The sequence below is a fragment of the Anas acuta genome, chromosome 18, assembly GCF_963932015.1.
Source record: "Anas acuta chromosome 18, bAnaAcu1.1, whole genome shotgun sequence".
NCBI classification, from domain to species: domain Eukaryota; kingdom Metazoa; phylum Chordata; class Aves; order Anseriformes; family Anatidae; genus Anas; species Anas acuta.
In genome coordinates this window covers 5,465,749-5,492,412 of record NC_088996.1, presented here as the reverse complement: position 1 = coordinate 5,492,412, position 26,664 = coordinate 5,465,749, and the positions used below count along the sequence as shown (strand labels likewise).

The 26,664-nt window shown below is 40.5% G+C and overlaps 1 protein-coding gene across 12 annotated transcripts in view; it reads left to right on the top strand.

Moving 5' to 3' along the window:
* Window positions 1-26,664, top strand: part of TNRC6C (trinucleotide repeat containing adaptor 6C) — a 289,499-nt gene that overhangs the window by 232,702 nt on the left and 30,133 nt on the right. For 11 of the 12 annotated variants that reach the window (XM_068654960.1, XM_068654957.1, XM_068654963.1 and 8 more), the window contains 2 exons: window positions 902-1,228; window positions 17,741-20,332. In XM_068654960.1, coding sequence (XP_068511061.1) covers window positions 902-1,228; window positions 17,741-20,332 — 2,919 coding nt within the window. Of the gene's footprint in view, window positions 1-901; window positions 1,229-11,299; window positions 11,795-17,740; window positions 20,333-26,664 lie in introns of those variants that run through there. The other variant, XM_068654968.1, reaches the window with a different exon arrangement.

Here is a 26,664-nt window from a genome sequence, read left to right as displayed (position 1 = left end):
TGTAACTTTTAAAAACATAAGCTCCATGTTTTTAAAGTGTTTAAATATTATGTACTGGATACATTGCCTTCAATTATAATTATTTTTTTAATCCCAATACATAGAATGTATTTGTGCATCAGTATAGGTACAAAGTATTTGCACATGTGTCTAAATCTACAGATTGAGTAAAGCAGGAGTAAAGAAAATTAATCTTGACTTGAAAGCTTTTCATTATCTGGAATTCCCCCCACCTCACCCCGGTATCCGCTCCTTTTAAATTTTGATTCATTTTCTAAAATTCAAATTTCACAGCATGCTACTTCCTCAGTGTCATAATAAGTCCTACCATTAAAAAAACAAACTCTGTGAAACTATTTCTTGTTTAATAATTAATTTTTCTGTGTGTTATGTGAGAATAACAACAGTCGTTTCTAGCCATCAACTTGTTGGGCTTTTATTTTACATATTGTTTGAAGGTAAGTATTGGACATCTTGTTTCTATAATAATCCGAGAAGCCTTAGAAATGCTTAGAAAACCTGCAAGAAGTTTTTTTTACCTCTTCAGTTGCCGGGTTCTTGGAAGTCAGTGTTTTTTCTTAGTGTTGTACTTTCCTGGGTCATATTTAGTATCAGCACCCAGGCCTGTATGTAGCCCTGTGTTTGTACAGTGGGAATAGAAGCGAGTGTGGTGTGTGCTACCTGCAGCCAGCAGCTCTCCCTGCCTGTGCCAGGCTGTTGCTGCACTGCTGACTTCCAAAAAGTGCACGAGATGAGACTAAGAAAAGAAAACTTTGCTCCTTTGAGTATGCTGTACGTAATTTACATCCTCTGTTTGTTTAGGAGAGTAAAAAGCATCATCCCTTTGCTCAGTTACACAAAATTTTGATATTAAAACAATTTTATTTTTTTTTTAATGCAGTGCCAGAACCTATTAAGACCAGTTTAAGCCAGCCCCAACCTGCCGGTACCGGTACCAGTACTTCCACCAGCACTATTACCAACAGCAGCAATGGCAAGCGTGCATCTGCTAATGGGCAGCAGCCAGCTGCGTCCCGTTACCTGCCTCGCGAGGTGCCTCCACGCTTCCGCCAGCAAGAACAGAAGCAGCTCCTAAAGAGAGGGCAGCCACTGCCTCCTGGCACTCTGACTGGCACCAGCCCAGCGCAAGGTACCGGACAAGCAGGGGCGAGTCCTCCTCCGCAGCAAGGAGCAGGAGGACAGCATCATCCCAGTAAGACCCAAGCAGGTAAGAGCTGAAAGCCAGCGGGATGCTGGTGTGCTCTCATTGTAATTCTAGCCCTCGCTGCCAGCACAGGTGTTGCAGAAATGTCAGGAATGTTAAGAATTGTCTTAAAATGACAGGTTTTAAAGTGAAGTGTGTGCTGTTGCTTTTTTGTCTTTCGTGGTTAAAAAATCAATGTCTTGTGTGATTTCCAGGCTCCAGTTCTCAAGGTTTTATTTTACATGCTCAGACCTGTTGTTTTTTCCCCATCTTTTTTCCTTTTTGTTTGTTTTTATTTGGGGGTAGTTGTAATGGATATGATCGTCAGGAAATTTAAGTATTTCGTTAGTGATCATTCTTCCCAAAGCAATGTTAATTTGTGTTTTTCCAAGATTTTAAGTATCGCTTTGGCAATTTTAACTTTCTTTAAAGAGTTTTGCATATACTTGTGTAAATTAAAATTGGGAACTGTGCTTATGTTGTTCTCCGACACTTCAATGCTTTTACTTGCTTGTGTTCCCAGTTGTTACTCTTGCACTAGGACAACAGTATTTTGGGAAAAGCAGTTGTGTATCTTAGGCCTTTCTACCACTTCGTTCTGTCCTCTGCAGCCAGGTGCACCGACCTTTGAAAGCAGCGTACTGAGGAGTAAGTCTCTTAGCTGCCTGTCTTTCTCTGAAGCTGCTAATGAGAATGTAAGAATCACAGAAGCATTCAGGTTGGAAAAGACCTCTAGGCAGCTTGTGTCTCATTTGCCCTTCTGTGCCAGAGAGCTGGTAACTCCAGAGTGGAGCTGAGCTCGGTCAGGAGGTGCAGCGGATCCCCACAGTCACCACACTGCTGTGTACATGCGTATCATGCCTTCGCAATCCAAGGCACAATTTTCTGTGGCTCAGAAAAAATTACCTGGACAAAGTCAAATGGGTGTTTATATTGTTTATAGTTTGAATGTTAGTAATTCATGATCTCGAGAGTTGCTCACTGTCACTCATTAATGGTGTCAGACATCACAAAGTTGTGATCTGAACTGTCTGCAGTTTTTCCTTCTGGACATTAGTAAATCTTTCACAATTTTTGTTGTACTTGCTGCCTGTGATGCAGAACTCCAGCAGGGAAAATTACTTGGCATTGTCCGTAGAAGTTCTGGTTAGATCAGAAAACAATCTCTTTCAAAAACTGTAGATTTTATGGTTATCTAAATCCATTTGAAAATATTATTCAACTACTCCCCAAAGCCACAGACCAAAATAAAACAATTTTGTATTTACATAAAGTGTTAAGATGTTTTTCTAGGGAGAGGAAGAGGTTCTTCTGTATGCCGGAGTATTTGGCCTTAGTGACATGGGAAGTAATCCACCAGTTGGAGCTCTATTCTCATCCTCTTTGCAAATCACAGTTCATTGGGGAAGGTAGTTGGTGTCTGTGGCTTCTTTTTGGTATGGAGATGTTTCTTAACTGTCACGCTAATCTTTGTTAGGTACTGATATTTAGGTGTTCATTACCAGATTTCTGAAAACACAGTGATTATTTATGTGGTAGGGACAGGATGACCAACTCAAGTGGCTGAGGCTGGCTGAGGGTCAGTGTTATTGTTCCAAGCATCAGTACAGATGTATCCTGAGAATCTTTCTTTGATCTTGAAGAAACATACTGTAAATCATAGAACAAAGTCCACTGTAAATTATAGCATAACATAACATAATCCATAAAAGAACTTGGCTTGTAAGAGCACAGTACTAGCTGTCTGGCTTTGATCTTGCCAGCTGCATTTGTACCTTGAGGTTTTAGACCTCTTTACCTAACTCCTATTTGAACTTGCTGTATAAAGTAAGCTCTTATTTCTGGAGTTCCTCAGCCTAGCAACTATCAGCCAGTGTTTTACACTGTTGAATTAGTTTGCTTTCTTGTTCTTTTGCTACTTCTATGTCACCTTTGGAAAAATTCAGAACAATAAAATTTAAAATTCCGTAACAAGTAGAAGTACAAACTGGAGGAAGGCTGCAGTGGCTTTTCCGCTTGTCATTATACTCCATATTGCACAAAACAAGTTAATGGACATCAAAATCTTTGTAAAAGTATTACTGTAAAACAGCAGTTTATTTTTAACAGCTCACAATTAGTGCACAGGAACAAAGGTTGTTTATTATATAAAGTCAAAGCAACAGCTTTAAAGGGCACCTGAAAATGTGTGCAACAGTTCTTGGAGCGGGGAAGACATTCTCAAACAAGCTAAATGCTTGACTCCTTTTTCTTTGTCTGCTGCCAGCAAGAGATCGTGTTTTGAGACTTAAATGGTTGCATCTTCCTCATCAAAAGCACTTACTGAATACAGACCTCGCTTATTTCTCTTACCAGCAGGTGGAGCATCAGTTCATTTACTAAGAACAGATACAGGAGAAAGAAATCTAGTTCAGATTATAACGTCAACAACTGCACCTGTGTGCTTAGTGAGGCTGGGAGAGGAGTACAGCACATCTCACTCCTCAGGGACCCTTGTAGCCATCAAATACGCATGCTGACAGTCTTTCTCTTCAAAACTGGTCTTTCATACTGGCTTTGTCTTCATCTTGACAAGCACAAAGACGAAAGAAGTGAGGAGTAGTCAGGGAAGGTCAAAGCCTTTTCATCTCAGCTATCAGGATTTAAGTAACTGAAAACATTTTAGGATTTGATATCCTGAAAAACTTACAGTTAACTGTGAATTTTCTGTGAAATTTAATCCAAGCTGTGGTTCATAGTTTTGTGAATATGAAAATAAAGATTTCTTAAAATGAGCATTCTGAACGAGCAGTGCTCTATCAGAAGGAGACTGCTCTGCTTTATTTTATCCTCGGGAAGGACCGTGTTCTAGCACTGGCTCCCAGGGTATTTCATTTACTCAAGTCTTTGGGAGTAAAAGTTCTCTGGGGAAGTGAAAAGAAGGAGCAACCTAACCAAAGTTGTCCAGACAAATAAGCATTAGGTGCCTGATCCACTAGAAATGGGAATTTTGTCTGTCAGACAGCACCTGCATTGCAGCAGAGCAGTCGCTTTGTGAACATTACGAGACCTTTTCAAAGCTTGGAGGCTGTCAATAGAACATCAGTCGCTTCGGGCTTTCTCCCTCTGGTCGCCTGATTGCCTGAGCAGAGCTTGTTAGACACACACTGGATTCTGTCCAAGCAGGGCTCCGTGTGTGGCTCCTTTATACTTAGGCTGAGCAAGAGTAGCCGTCTTCTGATGGATGGCCTGGTATTAATCAAAGAGCCAGGATCGTTGTAAGCTAGCATCCTGTATCCTGAAGATGCTTAATGTAAATTCATGTCTGTAGCTTTTCTTTTTATAGGGTCATATTCCTTCAGAGTTAACTTGAAATTATGCAACCACGTTCTTTCCAGGACCTATTTATAGCTATCTGGATATAGGGAAAGCTGTTAGAGAGGCACTGCCAGGCTCTTCACTGTGAAAATTGCCCTATTTTATCTCTTTATTCTCTTATCATCAGTCTCCGTTATCTACTGCCTTGGCCTATCCAAAACACTTATCAGAACTCTTAACTGCAACGTTGTGAATTAAAAAGGATGTTCTGCCAATGTAAGGGAAGTGGGAATTAATGACCACTAATATATTCTTTGTCAGGTTTATCATTTAGAAATATCAGTGAAGTGGATGAGAGTAGTGATTTTTTTGTTTCCCTTTTAAGGTAATCTGTAAAATATTAACTAAGCAAACTGTTAAGAGAAGATACTGAAATATTTCAAATCGCACAAAGTATTTTAGATATCTTACCCTTGGAAACACTCCTTTATTCATTGTTAACTACTCTGAAACTATATTCTGTAGGAGCATTTTCTGTAGATTAGTAATTCTTCCAGAACCTTATCTTGAGCAACAAAGCTGGCTCTTCACATGCCACTTCTGTAATCCTTTTCCAGATTACAGAGAAGTTAAACTGTTTCTGTAATTTAAGGGCAGTACTATGATACCTAGTCTAGTTTGCTATTTTTACTTAAAGGTGGTGCTGTTTCTCTCTTCCCTCCCCACTTGGTCAACTAACTCCAACATATGTGGTGAACAGTTAACTTCCTTCATCGAGGTGTAGGGCACTACTGGAATGGTCCTTTTGCCATGTTATCTACAAGAATCGAGGCAACTGCTGGAAACTACCGCGGGAGAGTAAAAATAATGAGTAATGCATCCTCCTTTGTTTCTGTACAAATTGCGAAGTTTGTAGAGGAGTCTCCAGGCAACCACTGTGTTTGATGATTGTAAGAACAAAGATCAAAAAGAAGTAATCAGGTTTTCTTGAAGATACCTTTCACTTTTCTGCAATTCAGCAATGTAAAACCAATATCCCTCAACTCAAAGGAAATGTAGCATGTCCTGCAGGAGTTAGGAGTTATGATGAAACTTCTGCACTTCTTTTGCATTGGCAAAGAGAGTATTTTGTGGAACTGATCTGTAACACATTTCCAAATTCTAAAAAGAAATAAAAGCAAGTAATTCATGCAGTAGACAAAATGATACACACCACATCAGCATTGTGGAAACTGAAGAGTTACACTTTTAATTTGTTGTATCTGTTGTTCTGGAGGAAACGAGAATTTGACAGCAGTTACAGATTTATTTTCCTATTGTGGGCTGGTGCCGAATTCTGTGCTGATTTTTTTTTTTTCCTTCTGAAACTGGAAGTTTTATTTCATATTTAAAATATATTTTTAGTTGCAGTTCTCATATTGACGCCTCTGGCATGGTGTGTACATGCTGAAATAAGTGTTCTGGGCAGTTGGAAGCTGCTGGATGCCATCGTGTGGCAGGTTAAATCTTCTTATAAATGTGCGTGTATTCACGTTATTTCAGATAAATTCTGAGGAAGCAGGATAAAAGAACCCTTACTGTTAAAATGATGTCTGACAATCCTTGTTTCCATCCTTCCCTGCTGTAACATCCTATCCTCTAGCTGTGGGTTACTTTAGAGTTCCTTCTAATAGAGTGGTCTTGTAAGGTGGTGAAGTCAAATCTGGGAAAACATTTTAGGGAGAGGCAATATCTCTTCGAAAAGCAGTCAGTATAGCTGGACAACACAGATAAGCTTTGACATGCAGTTCTTTCATCAGATCTAGCAAAGCAATACTGACCTTCAAACTAAACAGTTAAACATGCTTAAAGAGTTGCTCAGTTTAGCTTAAAGAACTTTTCTGATCACTGCAGGTAAGGCATGTTATATGCGTAATTAGTTCTGAAGCATATAAATAAAGTCTCATTTCAAGAGTCTGAAATAAGATTTAGCTTGATTTCCTGGAGGCATGGCAAACAGGTTGATTTTTTTTTTTAATGGACAAAGCACATGTGAAAACTGCCTCGATGGAAATGATGAGCTGAATGTTATCTCTATGGGACAATATTGTGTAATTTTGTTAGCAGAATGTCTCTGTTGGCAAAACATTACTGTGACTTTGCTTTTACTTGGCAAGTTATGGAATTAAAACCAGGAACTTTCAAAATTGATTATTTTTTTCTGGATCCTTTGTAAAGGATACATATAAAGGGACTACAGGAAAGCTGGGGAGGGACACTTTGCCAGGGAGTGTAGTGATAGGACGAGGAGTAATGGCTTTAAATTAAAAGAGGGTAGATTTAGATTAGATATAAGGAAGAAATTCTTTACTTCGAGGGTGGTGAGGCACTGGTCCAGGCTGCCCAGAGGAGCTGTGGCTGCCCCATCCCTGGCCCAAGGCCAGGCTGGATGGGGCTGGGGGCAGCCTGGGCTGTGGGAGGGGGCCCTGCCCATGGCAGGGGGTTAGAACAAGGTGGTCTTGAAGGTCCCTTCCAAACCAAACCACTTTCTATAGCAAATAACAGTTGTAGAATGAATATGTTAATATAGCAGTCATCCTTTCCTCCATTTTTATTTTAATAATACCCTGAAGATGTTCCTTTTTGTATATTGGCTGTTGATCTTAAATGAAAGAATGGTGGTGTTTCTTTGTAAACACAAGGATGGGCTATTTCTTCTTCACTTCTGCGAAAGGTAACTGCATAGCAAATACACGATGCGTATCTACAATAAAACTGAAAGCTTTCAATGTTTACATCACTTGACAGGGTGTTGGCAGTAACTTGCAGAGCAGTTCCCTGTGCAACTCATCATTATTCACAAGTTTTCTGCAGCGCGGTTATGTAAAAGTTTTCCTATTAGGGGGATCCAGTTTGATGTTATGCATTGCAAAATGCAGAATTTACAAGTTTTTTTTTTTTTTATTCAACTTCTTGCTAATAGTCTCATCAAATTAGCATTCTAAAAGGATGTCCTGATACCACAGGAGGTTGCACAAGTGGTGACCACCTTTGTTAATTTTGCTTTTTTTCCTCCGGGCTTGGTTTAGCATTCAGTATTGCCTACAGTCTGGTGCGTATCCCTGGAAATCACACAATGTTGCCAAAGGTCACTCGTGTCAGGTATATGTTTAGACAAAAGGAAGCTTAAAAACATCATGCAAGGAAGAAAATACACAGTTAACATGGAAATGGGATCCAGCCAGTAGGTACTGTCTGGAATTTGCTCCCGAATGATTAATATTTTCTGAAATACAGTAATGGGAAAGTCTGTGGAAAGTGAGTCACAGCTAGTAAGGGTTTTTGTCTCACATATAAACTTTCAAAAAAAACCATATAATGCTTTGAATGTAGATAGAGAAGTAGAAACCTCAGTGTAGCATAAATATGGGCATTATGAATGAAAAATGATGGTAAAAACTCATCAGCAAACTAATCTTTGGAATGAATTTTTCTGTATTGTGTATGTTATCTGACATCAGGCAGCAGAGCATGAAAAATAAATCTGCTGCTTCAAATCTATTTGACAGTGATTAGAATTTTTCACTGGGAGAAGGAAAAATAGAAATCTGTAAAAGGATAAATAACTGAGGTGCCTTTATATTTTGCTGCCCTCATTTTCAAAGAGTATGGCTGTACAAAAACATCATGAATCAAAGGCCACTGCATTTGCTTTGGAATCAGTAGATCTGTATCCTATCTCTAGTTTTCCCATAGAAGGCTGTGATTTAGTGGTAGCCAGATAAATAAACTGCCCAGGTGTCTGTTGGGAAAAAAAAAAAAAAAAAGATCAGGAAACAAAGAATCTGGCAAGTTTCTAGAATGTGCAGATGGCAGTTTTCTAACAAAGCTTGTGCAGATACCCAGTAGCAGGAGAAAAGGTAGAAAGCAACTAACTAAGGTCAAAATGAGAAGGAAATAGGAGTCTGGTCCTTGTGGGAAGAGCAGAAAGAGAGTAATGCAACATGAAAAGTGATGGAAAGGTGAATTCATACAGCTTACGAAACAGATATGATACTACAAGCGGCTATAAAGGAAGTTCGTAGGTACTAGAGAGGGAAAAAAAAACAAAAAAACAAACAAAAAAAAAACACAAAACACAACAAAGCAACAAAACATTTTCTTAAGTCCATTAGTAATAACAGGCAGGCCAAGGGAGCTGGTGTGATGTTCAACAGGGAGAACCATTGATGGATAGCCTCAAGAATACTTTAAGTGCCTTCTCCCTCATCTGTAAAGTGATGACTGACTTAAAACTTAAGGCTACAGTAAGTTAGAGTACTTAAGGAAATGGTTCAAATTGTCTGGAACCGATGAAATTCATAGTGGAATACACTGAGGATGGTTGGAGCAATTGGCCCCATGGCACTCTTTAAGCGTTCGAAGGCTACAAAACAGAAAATAAAACAACTGATTTTAAAAAGCAGGAAAGGAGAAACTGGGGAATTATAGATCCATCAGTGTAACCCTCTAGAACAATACTAGGAAAAAATAATCAAAACAGCTATATGTATGTGTTTAGAATTTAGTAAAGAAATAAGAGCAGAGCCAACATGGATTTACCGAGAGCAGATTGTGTCAAAGGAGAGCAGTTCCTGTCCGAGCAGTGTGACAGGCATTGCGAAATGGAGGGGAGAATATGTCATAGAAGTCAACTGTGCAAATTTGTATTCTTCAGTATTTGCATCAGTCATTTGGCTATAAACAACAGCCCTCGTTAAGTTGTTGAATGATGCCAAACTAGAGAAGACTGCAAGGCAACTGGAAGACATTTACCATATGGAATAGTGGTGACAAAATCGTGCAATTGCTTGAATAAGAAACAAAGAAAACGGAAAGGTTCTTTATTTTGACCAGAACAAGTAGGTACAGAAATAGAATTACATGAGGAATATGCTGCAGAAGTAGATCTGGAGGTGGTGACACGGTTGTGCTGTTGGAAGGAAGACGGGCACGCTGAGGCATGCAGACGGTGCTGCTTTCTGCGAGGCACAGGTGCTGCATATCTCTGATGAGTGCAGGTTGGGGTGCTGTGCTGTGCTGTGCTGTCAAAAGGAGGTGAACAATCTGGAGAGAGACCAAAGGAACACAGCAGGAATGAGGAGAGGTCTTGAGAACAAGATCTGCAAAGAGTTGAGAGAACTGGAGCTGCTAAGTCTAGAGAAAACTATAGAGTTACACACACAGCAATGCCTAAATGCTGCAACAAAGAAAATGACGTGCTGTATGCCTATGATGGATCAGATGAGAAATATTATTTCTTAATTTTCAGCAAGGAAGATGAAGGGTAGGTATTAGGAAAAGCTTAAGAGTACAAAAACTATAGAACACTTCGGGAATCTGCAGTCTGTTGTTACAGGGCATCATTGGTAGGTTGGGGAATATCACCTGGTGCGTATCAGGTCAGGGGAGAGGTCATAACCTCTCAAATCCCCTTTTTTAGTCTTCAGGAATCTATAGGGATTTCAGGTTTATCGGACACGTGCCCTGCAGAGGTGGTTGGAGATGGGGCGGGCAGGGAAGGGCAGCCGCAATACTTTGCCCCCAGACTTGGTTGTGGGCTCTGGAGTGCTGTCTGGGGTCCTGTGTTGCCTCCCTGGGTGTCCCAGCCCAGCAAACACGGCCACATTGATTAGATGTTGTCTATAAGCACCTCCTCCATAAGTTGAAGGAGATTTCAGAAAATTTTTACTGTATTTTTAAGAAAATTACAAGGGCCGTGGGAACGTGCCTTCTCTTCCACTTTTGGCATATTTTAACTAATGAAAATTTCCATCACTTATAGTTGGTATAAAAGGAATATAACGATCCACAACAATGTGTTGGCCTTTGAAGTTATTGACTCTTGAGCTTAGTTCCCAATTACCTGTGGAAGTGTTCTCTGAATGGAAGCAAAAACAAGCAGAAGATTTCATTTTTGTGCGTCTCTAGTTTTTAAAAAGAGATTTGAACCCATCCAGCATTCAGACACTATTGCAAAGAAGCGGGGAGCAAATGTCTTCAGAGGGAAGCCAACTATTTTCAGGAGTACTTCAGTGGAACAGTTCTGGAGCCAAGAATAGCAGCAGTGATTGTGCCGTGGTGGTGAAGTGGCAGCGATTCGGAGAGCGCAGCCAAACCTTTAAAGAGACATCGGCTGCGTACGGTCCCGCGCGAAGGGAGAAAGCTGCTGGGATGAACACCTGACAAGAATTGAGACAGCACATTTAAAACGTGCTGCGTTTGCTGTGTGATTAGTATGTATTTGGGACAGACCAGAGGAAGAGAAGGGAAATGAGGAGGGGAAGTAGTTGTGAAGAGCGTACTAGACGTACTGGAAGGTTGTGTATAAATTATCCTTGGAGATCTTTGTGTGCACCCTGATAAAAGTTCCCCGCGTGTGCTCATGCATAATTTGTGGTGCTGTGTGGGGCCCGGCAGCGCGAGGCTGTTCCCCCTTGTGCTCAGGGTGTGTTTGAGGGGTGAAGGTCTCCGGGTGGCTTTGGAGATCTCCCCCTTGCGCAGGAGGCAGAGCGAGGTGTTGTCTGGGGCAGTTGCTGCCTACGTTTATAAACAGCCAGGCCCTGATTAATATGCTCTCCTGTTGGCTGCCTAGATCTCTTGGAGATAGAGGCAGGGAAGTAATTAAGCGTCTGGCAGCGGGCCAATACACATATGGGACTTGTTCTGAGCGCTGCAGCTCTGCCCGCTCCCCAGCGCCTGAGAGGAGGAGGAGGAGGAGGAAGATGGCGAGGAGGAGGAGGAGGGTGGTGAGGAGGAGGAGGAGGAGGATGGCGAGGAGGAGGATGGCGGCGGGAGGCAGCGGCGCAGCGCCTCAGCACCACGCGCCCGCGCTTTTGGCTGACTTTCAAAACCTGAAGAAAAGCGGCCGGGGCGCTAATTGTAGCTGGGTCCCGAAGTGAAAATGTTTTGTGACAGTTGCGAGAATTTAAAGAGGAAGGAAGATCGGTTTAGTGTCAGCTGCAATTAGATAATCAAAGCTTAGAACTGCGGCTCGACTGGTAGCTGGCCCCGCAGCCGAGCGAGGGGCCGGGAGGCTGAGCCTGCCGAGGGCACGGCCCGAGCCAGCGGCGCTGAGGCCCGGCCCGGCGCGCAGGTTGTCTGGGCGCTCGCTGCATGGAGAGATTTTCTTGGCAGCTCTACAGGATGAGGCTCACACTGTGCACAGCCGACATATTGAAGCACAGAGCCCCGGAGAACGTAGATGCAGGAGCGGGAACAGCTCTGCACACAATGTAGCGTCTCCTAGGATGGTTGGGCGGCTCCTTTCTTCAGGTATTTTATTACCCATCAGCCCTTTTTAGAGCCAAAGGGGGAGGAAAAAAAAAAAAAAAAGTAACCCTAACCCTGAGAAAATAGCATCTGCTTCTGTTAAATCAATTTATTACATAACATTTCAGAGAGAGAGCAGCAGCGCGGCGTCCTAAGCTTTTGGCTGCATTTCAGGTTTGATAAAATGGCGTCTTCACAGCGAGCTGCTTGCTAAAGATCCATTGCAGCGAGCAGAAAAATGAAACGACTCAGTGTTTGCTGCTGCTGCTTTGTCTCGAAGAGCTAGCGTTTAGTGCAGTCTCTGCTAATAATGTGAATGTTGTTTATTTTGTGCTTGTTTTCTTAATGCATTTAAAAGGTTTCAGCATCAGAGGAAATGAGCTGCATTTTGATGTCGTAGTGCAGAAAATTAAAACGGGCTAACAGGCTTTCCCACTCGTGTACTTAACCGTGGCTTCATTTTAAAATAAAGCTGTTTTATTCCATGCTTCCATCTTTTGTCTGTTTTTCCAGATTATGCATGCTTTTCAAGATTTCAGCTTCATAACACATAGGAGACTTGTTGTAAGTTAGCTTTGTAAGTTACTTCAAATAGATGACAGTTCCTAGATTTGTCCTCAGCCTCAGACAGTGAATGCATAGAGCTGAATGTGGCAGGTAACCTTAAATGTTAGCACCACAATTGACAGATTTTCTACTTCATTATATTTCATTCTTCAGAATAGATGCCTGTGTCATTTTTTTTCTTTCTTTTATAAATTTAGCCTACATTTGATCTAATGCTTCAATATTTCTGGCAATTCCTATTAAACTGAGAATTAGAAAAATTCATTTACAGTCTGTTTTAAAGATCATCTCCCGTTAACTTGAATTGAAAATTAAACTATTTATTTCAGATGAAGAAAGCAATGTGTCCTTTATTCTTGACTTCCTGCTCAGAATCACTAAACTTTGTGTGATGATTACAATCCCCAGTCGGACTGTCACAAGCCTCGGGGATTTTTTTTTCTCTCTCGCATGTCAAAGCAAAGAACAACACCGTCTGTAAGCTGTCATTTGTGCAGAGCAGAACGAGCCAATGAATCTGGTGGTTGTTATGCTGACTAAAATGAATAGAAAAATAAAACTAGTAATAAGAAGGGGGTAGTCTGTTTTGTTCATCTGATTTTAAATCAAATCTAATACATATCATATGGCTGTCATTAAAAATTTATCCCAGGCTTTGCCATTTTGCACCATCTCTATACTTTGGCTTGTAAATCAGCTGAATGTTATATCATAGCTGAGGATGCATAATTTTACTGCATACTGTTCAAACTAATTACAGTAATGGAAGTTATGAAGATAGAGTTACTTTTAACTTAGTTGAAAAAAATTAAAAGGAATATTATAATAAACAACGTTTTTAGAGGAGGATCAAAGTGTTTGCCTTTGTGCAGGCCAAGTGTTTTGCTTTTCAAAGAAATGCATGCATGCAACAGTTCCTCACATTTCAGTCTACTCATACTTTACATTTGTAATCTGTGTAAATATTAACCTGATTTTGCAACTAATTATTTATATTATCAAACACGGCTAAAAACGTTTTCTATTTTTAAGAACAACTGAATTGAAATTTGTAAAGCATGCTGGCTGCAGTGCCTACCACCAGCAATCTCCCCCCATCTTGTTATATTATTGGGGGGGGGGGGGGGGCATACTTATTGGTAACATTGATCTACCTGAAAAGCTTTGCATTTCTCAGGTAGCCTGTATTCTTGCAGTTTGACAGAAGTTGTGTGTTTAAAACAAATTTGAGTTGTTAATCTCAGTATTAGATTAATTTTTCATTCCTGATTGCTGGAGATTTTTTTTTTAATCAAGGGAACTCTATTTTGTAAAAGATGCATTATTAAGATTTTTCAAACACAAAGTACTAATTTAAAGATCAATTTGACTTTGTGGTGTACCAGAACTACAATTTGCTGACATAAAATACCTGTGGTTCCTGTTCGTAATGCTTTGTTTAAAATCTTTCATAAGAAAGACAGAAATGCTTCTGGTAGACTGCAGTGCTTTATTTCAGATCTTTGCATGAATAAAGAGGAACTGATTCTTAAGAACCAACACTTTAATGGTTTTCCCGTTTCAGTCTTAACAGCTTATAAAATAAAATATTGGCAATTTTTATGAAGACTCGGTTTCCTAGAGAGTTGGAAGGAATTTGTGTTCAAAAGAAATCCCAAACAAACAAAAAAAAAATTCCCCTAGATTTAATCATATAAAAATATTTTCCTTTCATCATTTTTTCTATTTGTGTAAAATCCTTATGGATTAAGTAGGACCTTGCTACTCTATGCTTATTTATTTTATAGAAATGAACTACTTTTAGTCTGGAGAAAATGGAAAAATATCTTTTGGGTATTTGTTTCTAGAGACAAAAGTATAAAAAAAATTACTTTCTTCAGGATCAGTCTGTGGTTGAAGTCTGTTATCTGCCTAGCAGTAGAGTCACAGTCTTGCAGCTGCATGTTTGTTCTGTGATTTTTATTTTTAATCTGCCCTGTTTCTTACTAGTTTTATAGCAGCAGCCTTTTGGTGTTAGAAGCAATTGTTCCAGTACCTATTCAGAGACTGCGAAGCAATTGTTTCTGAAAAGCTCTTCCTCTCTGAGGCCTGAAGTTATTTCCAAGGAGCTCTTGCAGGTCATTTGTGTAGACGGGTTGTTAGCTAGGTGGTAGCCACCGTCACGTTTTAACACACAAGAAAATCAAGGTGGAGTTTCAGACCCCAGGAGCTAAAGTGAAATACCTAATGCTGGTTACTGAAGGAGCTTTTGGGGGCAACTTCTATCCTGAATCTGCAAGAAACTACCTTTGAGTATATTTTTCAGTTTTGTTGTTGTGGTTTTTAACTTGATAGTCCTGTTGCTGTAGAGGTTATACTGGAAGGGATTGGATTTAGGTTTTGTTTGGCTTTTGAGCACATTACTTGTGAAAGCTGCCAGCACAATACTGCTGATTGCAGATCAGGGACCGAGGAACACAGGTACACTGCTGTTAACGGGAGTACTTATTTTATGTGATCTAACAGAATTATTTTAATCCTTATCAGAGTAACCACTTTCAGATTAGTCAGTTGTTATTGTTGAGGGCATAATCTGAACCTCAGTAAAAGGAACAATGCTGTTAGAAGGAAGCAACTATTGCAAACCCTTGAAAAGCGAAGGGCATTTGATCTGCGTGGATGCTGCTTCCTGAGCCAAACCTGGTGTTTGTGTGATGCTGTCTGGAGTGATGGGCTTAGCCAAGCTCAGGTACCTGGCCATTTGCTATATTTTAATAGGGCCATCTGTTGGTCTGTGTAGTTCTTTCACATCATAATTTTGTTTGTTTGTTTGTTCGCTGGCAGCTCTTCAAAATCCCACTATCTCATATAATGAATGGTTTTGCTCCTTTGAATCTTTCACAGCTTTGTCATCTTCCTCTTCTGTTCCCACCCCTTCCCTTTACCTTCTATCACTTAAATGCTTTCATACTTGCGCATTGCTTTAACTACCATCTTTGTTTAAAAAATAAAAGAAAAGGTTAATCAAGCAGCTGCCTTTGATTTCATCTTGTTGGTCTTTGTGTCACCTCGGTGAGTATCGAGCCATCCTGCACTGTGCTGTTGACCTTTCTCCATAAACCTGCCCTGCACACAGACTCTCGCTTGCCTTGGGCAGCACCGTTGTTCTCCCAGGCACTCACACGTGTACCTGAGGTTTCAGCTTTGACAAGACCCTTTTATTGAAAGTATGTATTTCAAGGCACTTTCAAATCTTTTTTGACATGTCTGAAACATACTGCTGAATCTCACCACCCACTGTGTTGAAAAAATCTCACATAACTCCTCTTATCTGATTCCTTGGTTACCTCAACTTCTTATCTTCTGGCCTTGGCTGCTGCAGCTTTTTTCCTTTGTTCATTTGTGCTCTGCTAAGAATGCTGCTTGGCTCATATTTCTGACCCTGTTGACCCATTTTAAGTCATTTCACAGGCTTCCTTTCACCTTCCATGTCTTATCTGGGATTCTGGTCTCTATTTAACACCTGTGTAGCAAACCTAGATTATCAGGTGAATTTTCAACCTTCTTCCTCAGCTCTGTAACCAGTCAGTTTTGTCCAGGAGCAATGTGATGCTTTCTTCCTTTCTAGCCATCGCATGTAGGGGCAGGAATCCAGGTCAGTCCAAATGGCTGGTTCATATTCTCTGTAGGATTTGTCGTACAAATGCCAATTATTTAGCTCTTTCTGTGAAACACTAGGCTTTTCCTGGCATCGTAAGAAGACAGGTGATGAGCTAAGACTGTTTTTCCTTCCTTTCTTTATCACGCATACCTTTGTTACAATTGATTAAAAAAAAAAAAGATGCAATCTGGCCGGGTTTAGTGTGTTCTTTCTTCATCTTGATAATCTGCATGAGGCAACTGAGTAATCACTGCTCTTGCTTGCACAGCCACAGGTGAAACATGTGAATAATGAGACTTTGTCAAAGAGAGAGCGCTTTTTCTATTCTTGGAACCATTTTTTCACAGTGTTGGAATACCTTTAATTGGAAGCAGTTAGAGGAGCTAATCACACCAAAATATTTGTGATTCAAATCAATGTATATTAGTCATCCACTGTTAGCAGCTTATTTGGGAGGTTTGTTATATACATCTTACCCTCAAAACAGTCATGCACTTCTTATTCAAATCTAATCTAGACTAATTGATCATAAAAATAAGTCATGTTTCTGCAGATTTACAGCAAGTAAAAATAATTGACATCTGAAATTTGTAACGTGTATGTGTATGCAGTTTTCTCCCTTCTTTAGATAGCCAGTTAGAAGAACTGTTCTGCAGATGGCCTCCAGTATGTATGCCTAGGATCAGACTGAATCCCTTGCAATAAAATTCCCATCAAAAGAAACTAAAAGGAGTAATCTGTACTAAAAATCCTTTGTAGAGAGCAACTGGGATAGAAAGTAAAAGTAAAAACTTGACTAAGCTTGAGTTCTTACCATGAGAATGGTTGTGTCTTTCTGTTTAACTTTGTGCCCTGGCAAGCAATTAGAGGTTTGAGAGTTTTTAAAAATTGTTTGGATTAGCACCTACATTTGATGATGTGGGAGGTGCTCTGAATAGACTGTCTTCTGAATATGTGTAATATAATGTTAGTTTTCACTGGTTTGGGGGTTGGAATTAGGGCTGTATGTGCAAGTTAAAAAGCATGTTTAAACCCCTTGTAAATCCTTTAAGAGCGAAGTTTCTTAACAAAGCTGTTATTAAGAAATGCCTATGTTCTCTGCTATAATGTAAGTTGTAGTAATGGTGTTTAAATTTATAATTGATGCTGTATGGTGAAGATGGCTGTCAGTTTTTGTTCCTTTATTTACAGGAAGGGTTGAAAACCTAAATTAATTGTGTTGGGGGGGGGGAAGGACGGGTGTGTGCATATAATGTCTAATGGTAGACAGACATTTATTTTTATTGGATGTTCTTTGTTTCTCTGAAGAATGAAAACAGTAAAATAATGAGTCTTACAGATCTTCTATGTTTTTTCCAAATTCACTTTTTAGATTTTTCATGTAGGTTTAGTGTATTTGCTATCCGTATTTATTGTCTATTATTTTAACTAGTATACCAAGAAATTAAAAATATTTTTACTGCTCTGTTCTAAAATTGAATTATTCAATTATTTTAATTGAGAATCTTGTCAGATTAAAAAAAACAACAACAACAACAAAAAAAACACTAAATATGAGCATGGTAGTTTGTAGTGGAAAAAGTTACTGTATTATATTAGAAACTGTGCTCCAAATTTTAGCATGATTTAGACTTCAGTGCAGAGCTCATCATTACAGCTAGCGATGTAAAACAGTATTTAAGAGTGTGTTTTTGTAGTACTTGAACAGTGGACTCATTTTCAACCTTATCGGATCCTTTCAGATCTCAGTCACAGTGGATTGGGAGACCATTATGAAAATTCCCACTGGGGACAGCAGCCCACTTTCAGGAGTGAAGGCAACTGCAGCTGGGATAAAGTGATAATAGACAGGACTGACAAGGAAGCGTGGCCTTCCATCACAGGAGCTGAGACTGAATCTGCCTCAGAATGTACTACAGACACTGACTCTGCCTCCAACTGTGGCTCAGAGAACAGTAGCATGGCTACAGGGAGTGCCCAAGGCAACTTCACTGGACATACAAAGAAAACTAATGGCAATAATGGCGCCAACGGAGCACTCGTCCAAAGCACTTCTAACCAGAGTGCCCTTGGAGCTGGTGGAGCAAACGGTAACGGAAACTCGGCCAGGGTGTGGGGGGTGGCTGCAGGCTCCGGCTCTGGCCTAGCTCACTGCTCTGCCAGCGGTGGGGATGGAAAGATGGACAACATGATTGGAGACGGTAGAAGTCAAAACTGCTGGGGTGCTTCCAACTCAAATGCTGGCATTAATCTTAACCTTAACCCTAATGCCAATCCAGCTGCCTGGCCTGTACTCGGACATGAAGGAACTGTGGGAGCAGGCAACCCTTCCAGTATTTGCAGTCCAGTCAGTGCCATAGGTCAGAACATGGGCAACCAGAATGGGAACCCAACAGGCACCTTAGGTGCTTGGGGAAACTTGCTGCCGCAAGAGAGCACAGAACCACAAACGTCCACTTCTCAGAATGTGTCTTTCAGCGTACAACCTCAGAACCTTAACACTGATGGACCAAATAACACTAACCCCATGAACTCTTCACCAAACCCTATCAATGCAATGCAGACAAATGGACTGCCGAACTGGGGGATGGCTGTTGGTATGGGGGCCATCATCCCGCCCCACCTGCAAGGCCTTCCTGGTGCTAATGGAACATCAGTTTCTCAAGTCAGTGGGGGCAGTGGTGAAGGAATGGGCAGTTCAGTATGGGGGATGTCCCCCAGTAATCCTGCCACAGGAAACAGCAATTCTGGGTTCAGTCAGGGGAATGGAGACACTGTGAACTCAGCATTAAGTGCTAAACAAAATGGATCCAGCAGTGCTGTGCAAAAGGAAGGAAACGGAGCGAGTGCGTGGGATTCGGGGCCTCCTTCTGGCCCTGGGGTACTAGCGTGGGGCAGGGGCGGTGGCAACAGCGGTGTTGGTAGCATGCATTCTGGAGCTTGGGGCCACCCCAACCGTAACGCCAGTAATGGTGTAAACGGTGAATGGGGCAAGCCCCCAAACCAGCATTCCAATAGTGACATCAACGGGAAAGGATCAACGGGGTGGGATGGCTCAAGTGTTACCAGTCCGAATCCTGCCATGCAGCAGGGCAATGAACAAATGAACTCTTGGGCCAAAGCTGCAGCATCTGGCACCACAGCTAGCGAAGGAAGTAACGATAGCGGTGGAAGTCAAAATGAAGGCAGTACTGGGAGGGAGGGGGCTGGAGAAGGCAGGAGGAGAGATAAAGGGATGATAGACCAAGGGCAAGTTCAGTTGCCAAGAAATGACCTTGACCCCAGGGTCCTGTCCAATACAGGGTGGGGACAGACCCCTGTAAAGCAAAACACTGCCTGGGAATTTGAAGAGTCCCCAAGGTCTGAACGAAAGAATGACAATGGAACGGAGGCCTGGGGTTGTGCAGCTACTCAATCTTCAAACTCAGGGGGGAAGAACGATGGGTCCATCATGAACAGTACAAATACCTCTTCAGTATCTGGGTGGGTCAACTCTCCACCTGCAGCTGTTCCAACAAACACAGGTTGGGGAGACAGTAACAACAAAGCACCAAATGGCCCAGGGGGATGGGGAGAGTCAGCAAGCTCTACTACTGTTAATAATGCTGCTGCTGCCAAAAGCGGCCACGCTTGGAGTGGGACCGCAAATCAGGAGGACAAATCACCTACCTGGGGTGAACCTCAGAAACCCAAAACTCAAAACTGGGGAGATGGACAGAAATCAAATCCAAGCTGGACTTCAGGAGGTGGAGATTGGACAGATTCGTCATCTGTTCCTGGACACTTGGGTGATGGGAAGAAGAATGGATCTGGATGGGACTCTGACAATAGGTCAGGGTCTGGTTGGAATGATTCCACGAGGTCTGGGACCAGTGGGTGGGGAAATGGCACAAACAGCAAGGCAAATACAGGTACAAGTTGGGGGGAATCGTTAAAGCCAGGCCCCCAACAAAATTGGGCTAACAAACCCCAGGACAACAATGTGAGTAACTGGGGAGGAGCTGCTTCTGTAAAACAGACGGGGTCGGGGTGGGTTGGTGGGCCGGTGCCAGCCAAACAAAAAGAGAACTGTGAGGCAACTGGCTGGGAAGAGCCATCTCCACCGTCCATTCGCCGCAAGATGGAAATCGATGATGGTACCTCAGCTTGGGGCGACCCAAATTACAACAACAACAAGACTGTAAACATGTGGGATAGAAATAATCCTATAATTCAGAGCAGTACCACAACCAATACCACCACCACTAGCACCATTATCAACACAAACATGGTTGAACCTCAGCCATCGCACCAGTCAAGTGCCCAGCCGAACCGGTCCCCGCTGCTTGGTCCAGGTATGAAAATAGTTTTATAAGCTACGTTATACCAGTTCCATTATTGCTGAATGCTGTCTAGCCTGATCACTGTGTAATTGTGCAGTAGAGAGAGAAACCCTGTATTTGTGTCATAGCATAAATGCATTCATTTACTCTGAGGCAGTGTTAACAGTTAACAACGCTGTTACCTTAAGTTCAAATACCCTATTTTTAATTCTTTATATAGACATGATACAGGCAAGGGATTTTCTGTTTCTCTAAATTTCTGTTGCCTTTAATGATCTTTTTGCCAGTGCTGCACTGGTGTATGTGAGAATAACTGAAATGTGCTTGCAGCAGGTCCCAATGAGCAAAGCTGGAAAACTGCGTATCTAAGTGAAACCAGTTGACTGTACCTTTTTGCAATAGAAAATGTTTTAAAAGTAGGACCAGGAAGGAATTTGGCTGGCTGCACAATGAGTGTAAGAAAAGCTTTAAACAATATCTGGTCAATAAAGCTCTGCAACCCGAGCTTGTTGATCCATATTTATTTTGTCAGGTGTTCCATGGTTAGTTAGCACCTTCTTTTAATTCAGCCATTTGAGAGCTCCGTGTCTTTTTGCTAACCTCTCTTCTCTTGTCTTCTGTTACTATTAGTCAGTCTTTGTTCTTGTTTAGACACTAAGCATCTGTTTCTTTTCTACCAACCATATCTCTTGGCAGCAGATGTTTTTTAACAGTTGTATGAATCCAGGCTGATGCTGTTTCTCTGTCTTCTGTTTGTTGTCTTTTATGAAGAAACAGTTCTCTTCCGTACTTCAGGTCTCAAGCACGGAGAGTATCCTGGATTTTTATGATGTTCTCATAAAGCTGGATTGGTTAAAGATGTTAACATTCAGGGTGGCTGGGAAGAATTAGTCTACCTTTAGCTCTGTTCCAAAGACAAGGTTTTTGAGCATCCGAAGAGTATAAGAATTTTTCTAATCAAAACCAAGGTACTTGTAGACAAGCAGCAAGGAATGAAAACTGGTGGGGGGAAGAGAAAAAAAATGTTTAGGAGGGAGGTATTTAAATAAATGTCACTAGAAGCCCTGCTCTATGTCACGACCACAGACTTCTCAAAAGAAACCTAATCTTGCAGTGCTCTTAAAAATTCTTCATTTGATTTTGTGTCCAAGTTTTTGTTTCGTCTTGGTCGTGGCTAAATATTGACTTTTTAACTGTGCTTTTCTCCAAGTGGGATTTGTTCCACTTCTCTTATTTCCATCGTTTTTGTCTTTGATGTTTTGAAATAATTCAAACTTACTGTAATGTCTGTATAAAAATAGTCTTGCATTCCTTTCTCTGGTCGAATATTTTAATAGTTGAGGGTATCTATTTTTATAAAATAAAGTGTGCTCCAGATAGAGAAATCTTTAAAGAGATTTGTACACAGACAGTCTAACGTAGTTATTTTATAATTTGCTTGTTTTCAATTTACATCATCCGTATTTAAACCTTCACCCATGAAACCGACAATGCAAATTTCTGAATTTTAGTAGAGGTGTCTTTTTTTTAGTGTTTTTGTTTGTTTTCTTTTTTCCCCCAGTAAGCTGACTTTTGGATAATTACATATGTTTTTAAAACTGTTCGTGTACAGTGATGTGTCATTAATGCTATTCAAATAATTAACACCTTGCAGAGGAAAATTCTCTGTTCTGAGTCCTTCAGATTGTGAAAATGGAATTTCAAAACTGGTGTTAATCTTCAGGGGTTACCTCTGGAGACTAGATGGTAGCAAAGGAAGGGTTTCTTTGAAGTAATATGTTTATGCAGTCAGAGAACAGCTTATTTATTTGAAGTGATCCACTCGAGATAGCACACGGCTAGGTTAAAATGACAGTACTGTGCATCTTGCAAACATTTCCATTACAAATATCCTAAGGTATTAAACCAAAACAACTTGCAGAATGTACTGAAGATCGTATGCAAGAAAGAGGATAAATTTAAGTGAGGACAATTCAAAATACAGTTCAGATATTCTTAAAAGTTATCAAAGGCATAAGTTGTCCTTTGCATATTTTTGCTTACATATGGTGGTGTGTGTGTGCATGGATATAAGAGCCCCACGTGGAAATGTTTTGAAGGTCCATCATCGAATCTGCAAATGAGCAGAAGCTAGGTACTGCCCTCTGTGCCTTTTTGTGCCATGACCAGCTTTACTTCTGGCTGTGCCTGAGAGGAGCTACTCTTGTGCTTATTTCCCACACAGAAAGCAAAAAAGAGTGCAATTTAAAATGACCCTATTTGCTTCCTAAAGTGAGAAGACGTATTTTTAACGCTGCATATAGCACGTAGCAGCTTTTGAGCATTATCCTATTGATGTGTGTTGAAATTACACAGACCTACAACACCTGCAAATCATAGAATTATCTATGACATTAAAAAAAAAAAAAACAAACCACCACACACACACAAAAGCAAGTAATGAATGGCTTTCCTACATCATGAGCAGACATGGTCTTACAGTCTGTTGTCGCACCATTTAACCTAATTTTTTCATACCTCAATTTCCTGTCCCATGGGACAGGGAATATGCATTTCCAGCCTCTGCCGTAGGGGAAACTAGAGTCTTGAAGCCAGGAGACTTCTGTAAAACAAAGCCAAATTTTATCCAATAGCAATTCTTTTCCGTGCACAGTATTTCTGTGTAAAACCTGATTGTATAATTAAAGGCCATGCCATAGGGCACAGATAAGTGCTCATATAAAATCTTCCAGCACTTGAACTTAGTAGTTAACATTGGCATTTCATCATCTACGAGGCTCTTGACATGCTTTGCCAATCATTTTTATCATTTACTGTTATTCAGGGAATTAGGAACGCTGAATTCTCTTCCTGTATTGCTGCAGAAGCCTGTTGGATAGCTGTAAGATGGCACAGTCACACGTACCAAAAGCAAAGTGGGTTTTAATTTCACTGCACAGCTCTAGTTAATGGTTCTCCAAGCAGCAGCAGTGCCTTTAGAATTGTGCATTTATACTATGTTAGTTTAGAAATGGGGGCCAAGTCACAGTCTTGTTATTCACGTTGTCGCCCATCCTCAGAAGTTCTCAGAATTCTTTGAGTGCAGAACTTAAAAGCTACTGATGGGAAGCAGATGTTGGTACACACTTGATGAAATGCGTAATGCTCTGAGGAGTTTCTATTGTAAATAAAAACACACAAAAAAGGGGTGGATAATGTGAAGAACATACTCCTTTCTGGTTTGGGGAGCTTCCTCCCAAGCCACTGATGAGTTATTTAGAAAGACAAGCAGAAGTGACAAAAAGTTCTGCAAATGGGGATGAGTGAACAAAAGGAGATTTTTGGATCCCAAACACCAACAGCTCTTTCCTCCAAATGCTAAGAAGTGGGCTTGATGCGTTCCTGTTAGATCGAGGAGAGGTACCAGATAGGTGGAGACTGGCAGGGTTCCAACAGATGGTCTTCCATCCGCGAAACGAAGCCAGCAGAAGGAAATACGGTCTTCCCTCTGAAGATTGTATGTCAAAAATTAAGGTCTTTGTGGTTCCTAGAGAGCAAGCAGCTCCACCTTTAAAATCCGAACAAAGTATAAATTATTTTCTCCATTTCTTTTATAATCTTGTGCCATTGTGTCAGTAGCAACTTCAGTGCCACTCTTAACATGTGATTTACACAAAACAGAAAATAGAAAGGATGCATTTTTTTTTTACTTTGCACTTTCATCACAGTGGACATGAAACCAGATCAGCTTTGAGCTCCTTTAGGCTGCTCATGTGAAAACCTAAAATCCTGTGGTGTGCACTCAGCCGTCCAACAATTAAGTACTGGGGGACAGCTAGGTGATCCTGAGAAACCTGTCCTCTGCTCTCACGCAGAGATGATCTCGTTGCTGACAGCCAAATAAGAGCTTCCCTAATGCTGAGTAATGCAAGAAAGCATTGAGCTCCACTGCCTGAACTGCAATACCTGTTAGGAAAGTAGGACGTGAAAGGTTGAGGGTTACAGGTGACTGTTAAAAACATCTGTAACCTTTCCTTACACACGTACATGTATGAATGAATACACTGCTAGAGAAAATTTATTTTCTTTTATAAGCAGACTAATGAGTGACTATTTAGTAAACAGTTTCATTTTTCTGTCTGTTATCTTCCTTTTTCATCTGCATAAGGTTCTGATATTTTGGTTTGCCTTTATTGTAGTCGTACACTGGTATTTATCACGGACCAAACAACCTCAAGAAAAACAAATTCTGTCATCCAAATGGCTATAGGGTTATTTTGAGGGAAAACAACTGCATCCTGCCATAACTTAGTTAACATTTCACTTTCCCTTGAGGATTTCCTGTTGGCAGAGGCCCAATGTTAATTATGTTTTTATTTCTATAAAACAAAACTCTGCCAATGTGGCCATATTTATTACTCACTGCGATCTCTTTGTTTCTTGCAGTTCTAACAGTTTTAAAAGTTCCGTATTAAAGCCTCGCTTTCTTGCCAAGGTAGCTGTTAGCAGAGCTTATCCTGCTGCAAAACAACATTCATGCAGATCTGTTTGTTGCTTTTTTTCTTGTGGTTTTTGTTGGTGGTGGATTTTTTTTTTTTTTTTTAAAGCATGAGGCTTTTTCTTAAGAAAGCCTTACATGCATCTTATTTTCATAAAGAAAATTGTGAGAATTTTTGAAAATTTGAAGACTGGCTCAGATTTGAGACCATCACGAAGGTGTTTTCCTTCCAAACAGCTGTGTAAAGGAGCTTGAAAGTAGCTTTCTGTGTTCGTTCAGCCCACTCCGATGCCATTTGCAATCTGCTCGTGTTGGGTAATGTGGAGCGTTGGAAAGCATCGTGCTCCTGGAGGCAAGCTGCTTGGACTGCAGATTCTTTGAACTAATATTCCACCCATGTCTGTTTCGAATATGAGGCACACTAGGTTGTTGTAAAAATCAAGGAAAAACCTCATTTAAAAGAAGGTAGGCTTCTGGATGATAATAAATATGAATTATTATATTATATAAATATATTATTTCCTCTTAGCTGTAGAATTTTGCATCATCCATTTCAAAACATATCAACCTTTTAAAGCTTTTAAAATAAAGCCATATAGAGACATAAAAAGGTAGCATAAAGATAATAACAAAGTGAGTACCTACCTTGGAGGGAAAAACAGCTCCATAAATGGTAGCTACTCAGGCATTTATGTAGAGGCTAATTTTTGTTGTGCACAACCTAGTTCTCTAGCACCATTCAGGTTTTATTTACTGATTTCCTTCACTTAATATGATGTATTAAGACAAATTTGAAAACTTTTGTTTAATACATTTAGCTTGTTTATGTGTACCTGCAAGTATTATCTTTTAGTAAAGGCTAGTTCCCTCATTATTTGTAATCCCATCTTATTTACTGCTCAGCGCACTTAAAGCACTTAACTCAAAATAACTTGGACGTTGCACGTCTGTGATCTCTTTAATCAATGTTGTTGAATTTCTGGTAAAGAGCATCAGAAGGACCAGTTCTTTTGCATTTTTTAGTTTAAAACCTAGTATGCTTTGCCTTTTCCATTTATAAATTTTGTTTTAAGGTTGACTTCTTGAATTGAATTGCTTAAAATATTACCAGTATGTTTTGTAGGGACTCAGGGGAATATTAGAGTTCTGCAGCCTCTGCATGTTGTGCTCCAGTTGGTGCTCCAGAAATATTTTGGGTTTTGGTTCATGTGCCTGCGGTTACTCATTTTCAGATGTCAACATGATTGAATCCATGCAGTTACAAGGTTGCCTCCTGAGTGCTAAGGCAAAAAATCAGATAAAAAATTCCTTAAATTAATTTGACGTAAAGATGCAAGCAGTAAGCTTGAACAAGTGTGTTAGGTGAAACACCAAGGGAAGTATTCAGGTTAAGTAGTGGTTCACACATGCACACACGTTTGTGTGCTTATCTTTTGTACACATTTTAAAATGAACCAGAAGTTTCAGCTGGGCTAATACAGCTTAGAACAGAACACAGCATTTCTGCTTTAAATGAAAACCTGCTTAATAAAAGAGTGAATTTGGGGTTTGGTCAGGAATATGTTTTAAAACACGATGAATCTCGCTGGTAGCAAAGGAGCTTTATTAAGCTACGTGTTCCTGAGCATGTAGGCTTTGTTTGGGTATGGTTTATGTCATGTACGCTTTTATCATTAGATGAGAGAACTTTAGTTGCTTTAAGAAGTGGAGCCTAAAATAAATAATGCAATACAGTAACACTGCAGTGGTCAACAGGTATGAGTCCACGATTTGAAAGGATTTTTTTTTTTCCACTGCTAGTCACTATTCAAATTGTTTTTGGAGGTATATTTTGCCTGCAGTTTCTAGTAACAGAAATTCTGTTGAA